The following is a 16,301-nucleotide window of genomic DNA, read 5'->3' on the forward strand; positions in this document are numbered from 1 at the left end:
ATGGCTGTTCCCTTTAATTGTTGGTATGTCTGGTCTTCAAAAGTGATGAAGTTGTGGGTCAGGATGAAGCTGGCTAAGGTAATGAGGAAAGAGGTTTTAGGTAGGGTGGCAGGTGATCGGCGTGAAAGGAAATGCTCCATCGCAGCGAGGCCCTGGACGTGCGGAATATTTGTGTATAAGGAAGTGGCATCAATGGTTACAAGGATGGTTTCCGGGGGTAACAGATTGGGTAAGGATTCCAGGCATTCGAGAAAGTGGTTGGTGTCATTGATGAAGGATGGGAGACGGCATGTAATGGGTTGAAGGTGTTGATCTACGTAGGCAGAGATACGTTCTGTGGGTGCTTGGTAACCAGCTACAATGGGGCGGCCGGGATGATTGGGTTTGTGAATTTTAGGAAGAAGGTAGAAGGTAGGGGTGCGGGGTGTCGGTGGGGTCAGGAGGTTGATGGAGTCAGGGGAAAGGTTTTGCAGGGGGGCTAAGGTTCTGAGGATTCCTTGAAGCTCCGCCTGGACATCGGGAATGGGATTACCTTGGCAAACTTTGTATGTGGTGTTGTCTGAAAGCTGACGCAGTCCCTCAGCCACATACTCCTGACGATTAAGTACCACGGTCGTGGAACCCTTGTCCGCCGGAAGAATGACGATGGATTGGTCAGTCTTCAGATCACAGATAGCCTGGGCTTCAGCAGTGGTGATGTTGGGAGTAGGATTAAGGTTTTTTAAGAAGGATTGAGATACAAGGCTGGAAGTCAGAAATTCCTGGAAGGTTTGGAGAGTGTGATTTTGAGGAAGAGGAGGTGAGTCCCGCTGCGACGGAGGACGGAACTGTTCCAGGCAGGGTTCAATTTGGATAGTGTCCTGGGGAGTTGGATCATTAGGAGTAGGATTAGGATCATTTTTCTTCTTCGTGGCAAAGTGATATTTCTGCTGGATATGAAGAAATGTGTTGTTTCATAGCTGTTTGTCGTCTGATGCCTCACGTGAAAAAACTGAAAATTAGCGAATACTTGACCAGAGATGTTCTTCTAAATACGCCAATTTTTAGTGAACTCATGTCAAGAGACCGCTTTTTGTTAGCTATGAAAATGTTACATTTCAGTGACAACTCTGCCAATACTAGGGGAGACAGATTATTCAAAATTAGGAACATTGTCAATAAAGTTCGTACAGCTTTCTGTTGTGCATTTAATCCACATCAGAAACTCTGCATTGATGAAAGTTTGTTATTATTCAAAGGACACCTATCTTTCAGACAATTCATTCCATCGAAATGGAGTAGATTCGGTATAAAAACATTTGTGTTATGTGATTGTAATACTGGCTATGTCTTGGGTTTCATTGTTTATACAGGGACATCAACAGAAACTGAGTTCCACAATTTGGGGAAAAGTGGTGACATAGTGGCTACACTTATGAAGCCCTATTTAGAACGTGGACATACCCTCTACGTCGATAACTGGTACTCGATCCCAGACTTGTTTGCCTGGCTTCACAGTCATGGTACGAACGCATGTGGTACTATCCGTAAGAACAGACGGAACATGCCGAAACTTCAGAAGAAACTGGAACGTGGAGATATTCAATTTATGTGTACTGATACAATGCTTGCTATAAAGTGGTGTGACAAAAGGGAAGTGTGGATGTTAACCACATGTAACACCACAGAAATGGTTGACACAGGAAAGATTGACAGGAATACAGGAGAAAAAATTAAGAAACCACAAAGCATTGTAGATTATAACTTGAATATAGGAGCAGTTGACTGTTCTGATATGCTGCTTAGCTCTGCCGGATGTATACGAAAAACAATGAAGTGGAATAAAAAGTTCTTTTTTCATGTTCTAGATCTGTGTGTTTTAAATGCTCATGTCCTACACAGATCACTAACAGTTCGTAAAATGACGATAGCAGAGTTTCATCTGTCACTGGTAAGGGAACTTACGGAAACGTATGCGTTAAGAGCGCAGAAAAGCTGGCAGAGGAAGATGTTCTGATGATAATCCTCTAAGATTTGTGGGAAGGCATTTTCCAGACATTATAACAAGTGAGCAATCCAAGAAAAGTGCACTAACGCGTAGATGCATTGTTTGCTGGAAGCAAAAAGGGCGTCGAGAAAGCAGGTGCGAATGTAAAACTTGCAAGGTACCATTGTGTGTCGTACCCTGGTTTGAAAAATACCACACAAAAGAGAATTGCTAATTGCAGCATAGAATGAATACAATAATGCTATTATAAAAATTTTTGAAAAAAAAAAATTATAAAAAGGGAAAAACAAAATAAAAATTTTTAACTTCGCCAGTGCTGGTCCAAAGCCCAGATCAAAAAGAAGGATGGGAAACATATTCACAAAGTGTAAAAGTAAGGCTTAAATTTACAGTTGATGACTTTGAATTTTCTCTATAAGTGAATTTAATGCTCTAACAAAAAAGACAGGGATTTCACAGCTTTCAAATGTTGGAAAATCTGTTGAATACTTATGTGCAACAATCACAAGTACTGTACAAATTTCATCAAAGAAACAAAATTACGTATAATCAGGTAATTACAAAGCGCAACAAATATTCGGGCAATTCAGTAATACAAACAGTAGACAATGTGAAATTTCTTATCACACCAGAACACGAATTTAACGACCTGAAGTAAAATTGTTCTTACCGTTGCTCACAGTAAATTCCGATGTTGTAGTGCGATATGAAAGATAATCTGTCTGTCGCTTTCTCCTATAAACGATGTAATACGATGTTCTGAACAACAAAAATAATGTGCTGTAATCTATAATCTATGGCTTATTTTATTCGTTCTCGAGTTAGTACAGTGAGGAACGCATAGATAAATGCAGACATTATAAACGGGTATCCAAGAAAGAACAATAAACTATTGATGTAAGGCTAACGAATCACGCCGCTTTCGTCATAATCTACAAAAATAGTGCAAGAAAACTACAAGCAAGATATGATTCTTGGTGACAGAAAATAGTTTTTACCAGACAGTTTGATTCTGTAGCAATTCACCTGCAGGGGAACTACATAGTGAGAGCATTTACGAGTATTCTGTATCAGCCGTGAGAGGACACAATATTTCGTGTGGAGTCTCAGTCACTGTAGAAATATTCAGCACGGGGCGGGTGGGGCAGCGAAGGGCACTCCGCCCCAGGCGGCAGCTCGAAGGTCAGGGCACATTAGCGCAGGTATAGGGATGACAGTGCAGGCCACAGCGCCTCAGCGTGCCAAGCGGATCGTGTGCCTCCAGCAGTCAAAGGGTTAATGAAATATGTGTGACCACCATAATAAATGGTTTCTCACCGCATGATGGTTAAGTGATAGCAGCAAAGCATCTCCTGCCGGGTTTAGTTAAGATGGGAAAGTACACTTTCACAGTAATGACTACTTGATCACACTGTTCTGAGAGATTTATGCTCAGTGAGCAATGGGAAGCCATTTGCCAAGGAAACATAGTAATAGAAAAAATTAATTCTACCATAAAAATAGTCTTTACAAAAACTCAGGAATAATTAAAAATGGTTCAAATGGCTCTGAGCACTATGGGACTTAACATCTGAGGTCATCAGTGCCCTAGAACTTAGAACTACTTAAACCTAACCAACCTAAGGATATCACACACATCCATGCCAGAGGCAGGATTCGAACCTGCGACCGCAGGACGGTTCCAGACTGAAGTGCCTAGAACCGCTCGACCACACTGGCTGGCAGGAATAATTACAGTGAACCAAAAATATAAGTGGCTAACCTCTGGGATCAAAGTATTATGTGCCAGGAGAAATGCAGGTGACTAGCTCTAATCATGATTTGAATGAGTGAATGAATTTTTTGGCACGGGTGGGGTTGAAAGAGGCTCAACATCAAGGTCATTCATTTAATAACTGTAGCCTAAAGGTTCTTATGAGAAGAGAAAGACAGACTACCAATTTGATCTTTGAAGATGCATCTGAGGCAGAGCCAGGGAAAATGTAGAGGACAGAAAAGAAACAAATCAGAGAGGTGAGCTGGCCTAAAGCAGACAGAGATTCTTCCCACAGTCCCCCCCAGTCACTACAGAATACTAGTTGAATGTTCACATCACAGTATAGGAAGAGAGAGATGAGACCTGGATGACACACTTTAAATGAGCATACACAAAATACTCTCTGGAACAAAACTTAAAATCAGGGATCTGTTTCTTGGATGCCAGTGCCTAACTGTAGAGACAGTTGTCAAGCTTCAGCGTTCGCGACAAAGCAGCAAAGTTGGGGCACAAACAGGATATGGGACACTGACAGAGATGCCACAACAACTGAGGAGAATCTATTGCTCAAGGATAGGACTGTGAGTAAACCACCTACAGCTTGAGTGTTGTTGGCAAAGGATAGTAGATTCTGATCAAGAGAGGTAAAGGGAAGATTACACTGTGGTTGTGAACCACATAACTTGTCTGTAGAGGCCACAATGAACTATACTTTGTTCCAACCTTCCAAAAGCTGAAGCAGCGTTGACTGCAAGGTGGTCAAAGTACTCCCTTCTGAAGGCTTTCCACCTTCATAACTTCTTTTGCTACCAGGCCTGCTGCATCGTTTCCTAGAGTGCTGTGTCCAGAGGAATACAATCAAGGCAGCAATATTGTGGAGGGGAGGAAGAAGACTGTGTATGGTCAAAACTGACACTTTCCAAGGGTAGCACTACCTCAGGTCCGGCAGGCTACTTAAGAGCCATCAGATTAGGAAATTTTTGCAAATGCAAGTGAAAGTATAAAGGACTCTGATACTGGCCACTACCGTATTTACTCGAATCTAAGCCGCACTTTTTTTCCAATTTTTGTAATCCAAAAAACCACCTGCGGCTTAGAATCGAGTGCAAAGTAAGCAGAAGTTCTGAAAAATGTTGGTAGGTGCCACCACAACTAACTTCTGCCGTCAAATATATGTAGCACTACACAGTCATGCTTTGTAGGCACGAAGATAAATACTGGCGCCAAAGCCTCTGAGTAAGTAAATAATTTTTTTTTTTTTAAAAAAGGTGGAAGACGAGCTTCTTTTCTCCGCCCCGAGTTTCGACCACTGCATTTTCATACATTATCCAACGAAGTAAATACAAATTCCATATTGTTCATCTTCGAATGTAGCAGAATTTCAATGTACTACGAAAATCCGACTGGCAAGACTGTTTGGGATGTTTGTCAATATGACCAACTCTACGTTCCGAATTTTTTCCTACCTGTGAGCCTACCTGTGAGAAGAGATGGTTGCTAACAGTAACTTTTATGAATTGTGAATCACATGCAGTATTCTCTTCACCATAAGAATAATACGAATATAAACATTCTGCCATGTATTGTTTCGTGTTTGCTGCTATCTCATTTAAATCCTGTCTGCGTAATAAATTACGAAACTAGAGTGAAACAGCTGACGCGGAAGAATATACGTATCGTGTCATGTTTATATTTGTATTATTCTTATGCCTAATAGAGATACAGTCAGAAATGAAGCACGGCAACTGACTAGATTTTTAAATCTAAGATGACTAATTTCTGTGCAGAATTTGATGTACTAAAGAAGCGGCCGCAAAGATTATCAAACGGAGAAAAATTTTCGCCTAACTCTCGTTCAGAACATGTTCTATCATACACAGTCTATTATTTGGTTCTTGTTGATCATTATCAAAGAAAGCAGCAGTGTAAGTAACAACAAATAGCAGTCTCTTGCCATTGTTTCGCTAATGAGACGATTCCTCCCCTTATTTTAATTGTAAGCGGCGGTAGCGTGCACAAAAGTAAGCCGTGCCGCGAGTGACGACAGGCTGTAAACACGCACTATCAGAATGCGACAAACAATGCATGACACAGTACAGTAATGCATTTTCAGCTTAGAGTGACAAACACCTATAACAAAGAAAACTGCACTTATCAGATCAAAGCAAAATAAGCAATCGATTCAAACCAGACGAAGCACGCGAAAAAGGAAGGGTACCCATATAAATACGGACGGAGCGCCTGACGCATAGCAATGGCTACCTGGTAAAGCTTTACTGCTAAGCTTACGACTCGAACCAAACTACTGTAGCTGTATCGTCATTCATTCGACCTAAATTGTGTCTCATATTACAATGGACCAACTTTGTTTCGATTTGGAGGTGCGGCCTAAAACATTTCTCTCCGCTTGAATTTCGAGTCTCAAATTTCAGGTGCGGATTAAATTCGGGAATTTTTTTTTCCTTTATTTCGAGTCTCATTTTTCAGGTGCGGCTTAGATTCGAGAGCGGCTTAGATTCAAGTAAATACGGTAATTCTGTAGTAATAACACAACATCTGGATGGTAGTAAGTGTCATTAATGGGCCCCAGAATGTGTAGGGTACATTCAATGTGAGCGATCACAGTATAGGTAACTGTTGAGCCAGGAAGTCTGCCAAGAAGTGAGAGAAACAAATGGCAAAATGCAGAGGGGCATATCATTTTCTTTGGTCTGATGGAAAAGTTCAAATGGATCTCTAGATGACTTATGCACCATGGAGGAGAAGGATTCAAAACTGACCTGACAAGAAGGTTCAATGGATGAGGTCAGAGTGAAGAATCTATGACTAAGGTTGTTACAAGAAATTTAACGAAAGTAGAAAAATATTTTTGCTTAACAGGAGTGAATGGACAGAAATGGAACTCGACATCAAATATTTAGCTCTAGGGATGAAGATTTGTAGCACAAATATATAAATTTAAAGAGCATTATACAATATTCCTTAAAGCATAATGTTCCAAACAAGATTGTGAGTTATGAAAAAGACTCACTGTGGTCCAACAGCCATGTTAAAAGTTGTTAGAAAAGCACAGGGAGCTCAATCCTAGATTTTAGCAAAGACTAGCTGACAAACGAAAGCTGATTAAAACAAAACTGAGTCGAAGGACAGCAATGTGAGAAGCATTCAGTTAATTTAAAAGTAGGATTTAGCCAACTGATATGATTAAAACTCCTTATGTGGTTTTGGAATTATGTATAGTCAAGTGGATGGAAATCTCTATTGAGTCTCACTGAGACCATACCAGCACTGAAACTGAAACCACAGAGAAAGCCAAAATACTGAATTTGGTCTATCAAAACTGTTTCACCACGGAAGACTGAACATCGAATGAATTTCAGTCAACACACAAACACCAAAATACTAGGTAAGTGGTTGCAGAATAGAAAATCAACTAAAATTGTTCAGCAGTGGAAAGGCACCTGGACCGAATGTGGTACCTGTGAGGATCTACAAGAAGAATGCAAAAGGCACCTGGGCCAAATGTGATATCTGTGAGGTTCTCCAAGAAGAAATTAAAAGAACTTGTTCTGGCAGTAATTTATCATAGGTCACTTGGGCAGCAAATGGTAAATGGTGAATGGAAGAAAGTGCAGGTCCCTCCCATTTTTAAGAAGGGTCATAGGACAAAAACTCATAATTATAGGCTTACATCACTGTTTTATGCTCATGTATCATGACCTTTTGGAGAATGAAAAAAAAAACACCATAAAAGCAACACGGGCTGCAAAAACATATCTTTCTAAAATCAGCTCACACTGTTCATCCAGGAGTTTCAGAATGCCATAGGCAAAAAGGTGCTCAGTCGATGGCGTGTTCCTTGACTTCGGCAAGGCATTTCATACAGTTCTGTGTTGTTCCTTAGTAAACAAAATTGGACCATATTTGTGCTGCACTCAATATTTCATTGCAGACAGCACTTGACACACTGTTCTAATCGGAAAAAAAAAAAATTGAGAAATGTAAAGGACTTGACTGAGTGTGTATCACTGTTTACAGTGACCAGTTTTCATTGTCAAGTGTTATGTTAAGCACAATTCAGGGAAATCATGTGCAGGACTATTCACCCCAAAAGTTTAAGACTGGAAATGTTTTGACAAAACCTTCAGCAAATCTGCAATGCAAAACTTATTCACAAAATGGCACAGAACAGGCCCTGTAGAAACCAAAAACTGTTCTGTTCATTAACAATGATTAATCGCGCATTAATTTTATCGTAAAAATTTTTCAGGCCAGTTTCACTTTCTACATCCTGTAGTAGGAAAGGCAAATTGGGCCATTCTTAAGAAAATATAATTAATCCAAGAAACAACATACTTACAAAAGCCTGTTTCATCTGAGTACTGTTGATCAATATGACATCCTTACCAGTTTGGAATAACTCTCAAGCAGCTGCACTTATGTATAATGTACACCATTCACAAACATTCACAAATAACACTGTCTTGTCTCATCCTACTGTTGTTTCACAATTGTGAGATTGTACCTATTCCTTCACTACTGCTTCCACTAACATAGCGATAAATTGCATTGGCCTATGTTCAAGTGAGAAAAATATTACGATATGTGGAGAGAGAGAGAGAGAGAGAGAGAGAGAGAGAGAGAGAGAGAGAGAGAGAGAGACCTAGTTTCCGACCTAGAAGCACAATCCCACAACGAGACCTTTCTCTACGAGATAATTAGTACTCAAACAGTTGGCAGGTCTCTGACGTAACCACGCTATTCAGTGTTTTGAGTTGATCATTACTATAGGCTAACAGTTGTACCTGGCAAAAGAGAGATACAATCAAAGTTCATTTTATCGTCATTTAATTAAAACAGTGACATAGCCCATATAATGCAGGTTTATTTTATTTTTATATTTTATTATTTTATCATTATTTAATTAACTAAAATTAAACTGATTTTCCTCACACGTTTACCTTAGTAACAGAAAGACAGCTATTCTTTAGAGATGTGTAAAGTACGCCAAGCGACCGCTCCTGTTATGAAAAATGATACAACCAATCAAGAGTTAATAGCAAATACACTGCTCAGAAGAATTAGGGGAACATGACTTTGGGCATCTTCCACACTTCAGTGAACAATAACTGACAGTTGGGTATGTTACCAAATTATAACTTTATCTTTCAAAAATTAAGTACACAACGAAACACTTTAAATCTTGATCACTCACATAAAATGAACTGAAATGTTCAACAGTGTCTAAAATAAAGTGGAAGCTATCATCCATCCCATCATTGTGAGTGTTTTCCATTGGACTCAGAGCTTTAATAATGTGTATGCCCTTTCTTCTATGAGCATTTATCATTGCTTGACACCTAAGTGTCACACTCTGTGGAAGTCTATGGATGTCACCCTGTGGTATCCATTCCCATTCTTCAATGACAGCTCATCAAAGTTTTTGGAGAGCGTGTGATGGAAGAGGGCGACCACAAACAAGTCTGTCAAACATGTCCCACATACACATGACTGCTTGGCGGTAAGGTGACAGTGGACAAGGACAATATCTGTATGGCTATCAACACTGAAGCCTCTCCATGGTGAAGAACTTTGGAAATCTGTCAGTTTTCTGGACAACTTTTGACAAGTACCACTCAACATGGGTATCCACATATAAATACAGCCACCACCTTGTACCAGAGGATATCTGGACTCATCTTAGTAACAAGTTTCATCAGTGACAAAGTTACCAGGTGACACTGGAATGTCAGACATGAAGGTGAGCTGCAAGCTGCGGTCTTGTCAACTTCCCATAATATGTACATTACAGTCCGATCAGACACAGTGTGTCCAGTGGCTCTTCCAAGATTGTCTTGGAGTGCTTGGGCAGTGTTTGTAAGATACCGCAAGGCAGAGATGGTCAGATGTCAGTCTTCACGTGGGGTTGTAATGTGTCAGCCATATTGTCCAACTCACCTTGTATATTGACCTGTCTACCTGTAGCAGGAGAGGCATTGTCATTTGCAGCAACACAGTCTAAACTCCATTCTTTCTGGATCAAATGGACCATACTTGCAATTTCCACTGCATTAAGATGTCACAATGTACGTGCTTGGTTAAATACAACATCCACAAATGACAACTGTCATCTGTGTACCTTGCTAGAAAATACTGGAACATGATACTCACTTCCGTTGAGGGGTCACCTGACACTGTAATACACAACACGGACAATACATGGTGAATGATTTTTATAGTTGTCTACACTGAAAATGAAAATCTCAGTACACGCAATAAGACCACAGGCTGCCTATATCGAAATAGATTTAACATACTGGACATTGATACATGTGTGCCCCTAATTCTTCTGAACACTGTAGTAGTGCAATTTTCAAAGGATCAACTGCAAAAGATCATTACAGAGATGTTCGACACACTCCAGTGGAAGTCGCTACAAGAGAGATGTTGTGAATCATGGAGAAGTTTACTGGTAAAATTTTGAGAGCATACATTCTGAGCAGTCAGGCAATGTATTACTTTCTCCCACATTAGCCTCACAAAATGACCATGATGAGAAAACTAAAAGATAGAACTTGTACAGAGGCTACCAGAAAATCATTCTACCCACGTCTATCTGCAAAGGAACAGCATAGGGGGAAAAGCTAGTAATAGCAGAAGTGCCCCCAATAAAACTAAAAATTATGTAATACAGTACACATGGTGAAGGTAATGAGGTTTAAATGCAATAGGTAGGAAACTCACGTAAATCTGTAGAGTGTGTCACACTGTTCACTTGTCATGTTCTCCCAAGGACCTGGCCAAAAATAAAACATTAGGTAGTGATCATATGGGAGCGTATATTCTGTCATACGCTTGATTGGTCCCCTGTAATAAAAATCAAATGCATAATCAGTATGATTACAAGTAACACAGGATTGGTAACTAAATACAAGCAGCAATTTTATAAAAATGTAATCAGTATCAAAAAACACAGAATAATACACGAGGCAGTCAGATGAAAACGAGAAACTGTATATTGAGCATGGTACAAATGATGTTAACACAGGCAGGTGTATGCAAAGAAGTGACCCCTATTGGAAATTGGGAAGCAACAGTGCAAACGTTTATCACAGTGCCATTTGTTTGTCAGATGAGCTATGTGAGGTCAGTGAGTCATGTATGCATCTGGCTTCACTTTGGAGGACATAGAAAGGAACATTGAGGTGAAGTGTTGTTTTTGACTGTGGAAGGAGTGCCAGAAGGCGAAATTCATGTCCAAACATCTGCTGTGTATGGCCAACACAGTATGTCACATCCCCATGTGTTTGCATGGAATAAATGATTTCCTGAAAGTCGGATGTCACTGAAAGACAGCAATTGATCTAGACAGGCTCACAGTGTCATTATTTCCTTCTGTCATTTTTGTGGTGGATAATACCATCAGTAATGATGGATGGTGGAAGACATTTGGCTCGTGTTGGGCGTCACTCATGGTACTGCTCACACCGTCATGGTACAGCATCTGAAGTTCCAAAAAATTTGTATGCAATTGAGGGATCCTGATGGAGGAGCACAAGTTGAACAGAATGTCAACATCACTGCAGCACCTGGAATGCTATCACAATGAATATTGTTTTGCGTCCCGTAGTTTTGCAGGAGATGAAATGTGGCATCACCAATTTGAGCTGGAGATTGAGTGTCAGAGTCAACAATGGAAGTGCATGGATTCACCCCTCCCCCCCCCCCCCCCCAAACAATTGATGCCAGCTCTGGGAAAATCATGATGACCTTTCTCTCTGACTACATGGGGGCCACTGCTCATTGTCTTTCTGCAACATGGTCCCACAATTAATGCACTGTAGTATGTGGACACTTTGCAAAAACTGAAGTGTGCCATCAAGTGCAAATGCACAGGAATGTTGATGAATGACATCATTCTGGTGTAGGATAATGGTCGGCCACACATTGCCAAGGTTGTTTCAACTATGCTGCAGAAGTTTCACTGGGAAGCACTTATTACACTTCCTCCATTCTGTGCCGATCTTTCCACAGGCGTTTTTCATATTTTTGGAGCCCTGAAGAAAGATACTCATTGTCATCAATTTGCTTTGGACAAAGAAGTGCACTCCTGAGTGCAATCTTGGTTCTGCAGGCAACCACAAACATTTTTCCACGAACACACTGACGATCTTGTCTCACAGGGGGATAAATGAATTGACAGTTATGGCAATTACTTCTGGAATAATGAACAGTTTACCTACTTTTTAAATCTGTCTCATTTTCATTTCACTGCCCCTTCTACATCCATCATGTTCAATCCTGTAGGAGAACTATCACGAATGTGGGTTAAGTCAATGCTATATTAACTGGAAGGTTTCAGATTCATTATATAATGGTAAGACTGATATCGGAACTAGATTTTAAATATTAAGACATTTCCAGGGGCAGACGTGGACTGGCCACAATTTATTGGTTACGAACTGCAGATTAAAACTAAAGAAATTGCAAGAAGGAAGGAAATTAAGGAGATGGGACCTACATAGGACGAAAGAATCAGGGGTTGTTGAGAGTTTCAGGGGGAACAGTAGGCAACAGATAACTATAACTGGGGAAAGTAATATAGTAGAAGACAAATGTGCAGCTTTGAGAGATCAAATAGTGAAGGCAGTTGAGTGTTGAAATAGGTAAAAATACAAGGCACAGTAGAAATCCTTGGATAATATAGGAGACGCATTTAATTGATGAAAGAAGAAAATATAAAAATGCTGCAAATCAAAAAGGCAAAAAGCAATACAAACTTCTCAAAAATGAGATAGACAGGAAGTGTAGAATGGCTAAGCTGGGATGGCTAGAGGACAAATGTAAGGATGTAGAGGCATATACCACTAGGGGTAAGATAGATACAGCCTACAGGAAAATTAGAGAGACCTTTGGAGAAAAGAAAACCACTTGTATGAATATGAAGAGCTCAGATTGAAAACCAGTCCTAAGCAGGGAAGGGAAAGCAGAAAGGTGGAAGGAGTGTATAGGGGGTCTATACAAGAGAGATGTACTTGAGGGCAACATTATATAATTGGAAGAAAACATAGATGAAGATAAGAAGAAAGATACGATATTGCATGAGAAATTTGACAAAGCACTGACAGAGTTAATTCGAAATATGGCCCCAGGAGTAGATAACATTGTTAGAGCTACTGATAGCCTTGGGAGAGCTAGCCATGACAAAACTCTTCCATCTGGTGAGCAAGATGTATGAGAAAGGTGAATTACCTGCAGACTTCAAGAAGAATATAGTAATTCTAATTCTAAAGAAAGCAGGTGCTGACAGGTTTGAAAATTACCAAACTATCAGTTTAATAACTCACGGATGCAAAATACGAACACGAATCCTATGCAGAAGAATGGAAAGACTGGTTGAAACCAACCTTTGAGAAGATCAGTTTGGGTTTTGAGGAAATATAGGAACACACGAGGCAATACTGACCCCATGACTTCTCATAGAAGATATGTTAAGGAAAGATAAACCTATGTTTACAGCATTTGTAGGCTCAGTATTAAAAGCTTTTGACAATGTTGACTGGAATACTCTCTTTCAAATTCTACAAGTGGCAGGGGTAAAATACAGTGAGTGAAAGGATATTTACAATATGTTCAGAAACCAGACAGCAGTTAGGAGTCCAAGGGTATGAAGGGAAGCAGTGGACAAGAAGGGAGTGAGATAGGGTTGTAGGCCATTCCCAATATTGTTCAATATGTACATTTGAGAAAACAGTAAAGGAAACCTAAGCAAAATTTGGAGTAGGAATTTAAAGTCCTGGGTGAAGAAATGAAAATTTTGAGGTTTGCCAATAACATTGTAATGGAAAGTGTCTAGAAAGGAGAGTATAAGATGGAACAACAGAAGCAAGTCAAAGATAATGAAATGTAGTCTAATTAAATCATGTGATGCTGTGGGAATTTTGTAGTTTAGAAAACAAGACACTGAAAATTGCAGATAGGTTCTGATATCTGGGCAGCAAAATGACCAACAATGGTCGACATAGAGGATATAAAATTTAGACAAGTAATGGGAAGAAAAGTGTTTCTGAAGAAGAGAAATTTGTTAACACCAAATGTAAATTTAAGTGCTAGGAAGTCTTTTCTGAAAGTATTTGCCTAGAGTGTAGCCTTGTACGGAAGTGAAATGTGGACAATAAATAGTTTGGACAAGAAGAAAATAGAAGTTTTTGAAATTTGGTGCTGAAGATAAGATGGGTATATCATGTTACTACTGAGGAGGAACTGAATAGAATTGGGGAGAAAAGAAATTTGTGGCACAACTTGACTAAAAGAAGGGATTAGTTGATGGGACACATTCTGAGATATCAAGGGATCACTAATTACTGGAAGTAAGTATGGGGTTTAAAATTGTAGAGGGACACCAAGAGAGGAATAAAGTAAGCTGATTAGAATATTGCTGCGCGCTGTGGGATCCTTACCAGGTGGGATTGATGGAGGACTTCAAAAGGGTGCAAAAAAAAAAGGCAGCTTGTTTTGTATTATCACGTAATAGGGGAGAGAGTGTGGCAGATATGATACGCGAGTTGGGATGGAAGTCATTAAAGCAAAGACGTTTTTCATCGCGGCGAGATCTATTTACGAAATTTCAGTCACCAACTTTCTCTTCCGAATGCGAAAATATTTTGTTGAGCCCAACTTACATAGGTAGGAATGATCATCAAAACAAAATAAGAGAAATCAGAGCTCGAACAGAAAGGTTTAGGTGTTCGTTATTCCCGCGCGCTGTTCGGGAGTGGAATGGTAGAGAGATAGTATGATTGTGGTTCGATGAACCCTCTGCCAAGCACTTAAATGTGAATTGCAGAGTAATCATGTAGATGTAGATTCAGGAGGATGTAAGTTGCAGTAGTTATTCAGAGATGATGAGCTCTGCACAGGATAAAGTTGCACAGAGATCTGCAACAAACCAGTCTTCAGACTGGAGACCACCATAACAACAACAACAACAACAACAACAACATGTCATCAGATATATGCATATGTTAAAAACTAAATATGTACACAGGATTGTCAATGAACTGTCATCAGAGTGCTATGTACTATTGGTTGTTAGACAGGCTAACTCTGACATAACAAAATGACAAAAGAAGCTGGACACTGTATAGTCTGGAATCAAATGACAGCACCATGTCTGTGTACTCTCATGACATCAATTATAAACCATGGCAAATGGCCTTTGGGGTCAAAACCTGTTGTGGCAATCAAAAAAGTATTAACTGATGCTATCATTTGATTCCAAATTAATACTACAGTTATGGTACTTACACTTCCATGTTCCATATGCTGGACAAGAAACCTTGTGTATGTAAGGCTACCTACTGCTCAAATCTTTCGCTAAATTACTGTTTATTTGCTGCTTAGTTTGTGACAGGTATGGTAATGGTAGATGACAAGATATATGCATCAAACCTCCCATGCCTCAAATTCTTTACAGGGGGCAATCACTATTTAAATTATTATACATCTCAATAAAAGCCTAGGTTCATAAAGAAATTATGTATGAGAGAAATAAGATAAATAGATAAATTTCAGTATGTGTCCAAATGTTAACAACATTGTGACTTCAGTATTATTTTGAAGCAATACTGCTGATGTATGCATTCTGCTTATTTACTGCCACATAGTGCAGTGAACTACAATTAGCATGAACTGTATACAGAGATCACAACTGTTATAAGAAATGTAAAGATTCAATTACTCAAGTGAGATATTCATGTTCTTTTTTGTCGTGATCTTCAGTCCAAAAACTAGTTTGATGCCAACTAGTCTCTCTCTTCATCTCTACTTTAAGTCTTGCATGTTATAACAATTTGAACCTGCTTACTTTATTCATATCTTGGTCTCCTCTACAATATTTAGACTACAGACTTCCTGAACGCATTATTGTGGCCAAGATAGACAGGAAGCCCACGCCTACTACAGTAGTACAAGTTTATATGCCAACTAGCTCTGCAGATGATGAAGAAATTGATGGAATGTATGATGAGATAAAAGAAATTATTCAGGTAGTGAAGGGAGATGAAAATTTAATAGTCATGGGTGACTGGAATTCGATAGTAGGAAAAGGAAGAGAAGAAAACGTAGTAGGTGAATATGGATTGGAGCTAAGAAATGAAAGAGGAAGCCGCCTGGTAGAGTTATGCACAGAGCATAACTTGATCATAGCTAACACTTGGTTCAAGAATCATGAAAGAAGGCTGTATACATGGAAGAACCCTGGAGATACTAAAAGGTTTCAGATAGATTACATAATGGTAAGACAGTGATTTACGAATGAGATTTTAAATTTTAAGACATTTCCAGGGGCAGATGTGGACTATGACCACAATCTACTGGTTATGAACTGTAGATTAAAACTGAAGAAACTGCAAAAAGGTGGGAATTTAAGGAGATGGGATCTGGATAAACTGAAAGAACCAGAGGCTGTAGAGAGTTTCAGGGAGAGCATAAGGGAACAATTGACAGGAATGGGGGAAAGAAATACAGTAGAAGAAGAATGGGTAGCTTTGAGGAATG

The 16,301-nt window shown here is 39.6% G+C and overlaps 1 protein-coding gene across 1 annotated transcript in view; it reads right to left on the bottom strand.

Moving 5' to 3' along the window:
• The window catches only part of LOC126194722 (putative helicase MOV-10), a 348,426-nt gene that overhangs the window by 169,589 nt on the left and 162,536 nt on the right, over positions 1-16,301 (bottom strand). The window contains exon 8 of the mRNA XM_049932971.1: positions 10,488-10,610. Coding sequence (XP_049788928.1) covers positions 10,488-10,610 — 123 coding nt within the window. The remainder of the gene's footprint in view (positions 1-10,487; positions 10,611-16,301) is intronic.

The sequence above is a fragment of the Schistocerca nitens genome, chromosome 7 (genome assembly GCF_023898315.1).
Source record: "Schistocerca nitens isolate TAMUIC-IGC-003100 chromosome 7, iqSchNite1.1, whole genome shotgun sequence".
Taxonomy (NCBI): domain Eukaryota; kingdom Metazoa; phylum Arthropoda; class Insecta; order Orthoptera; family Acrididae; genus Schistocerca; species Schistocerca nitens.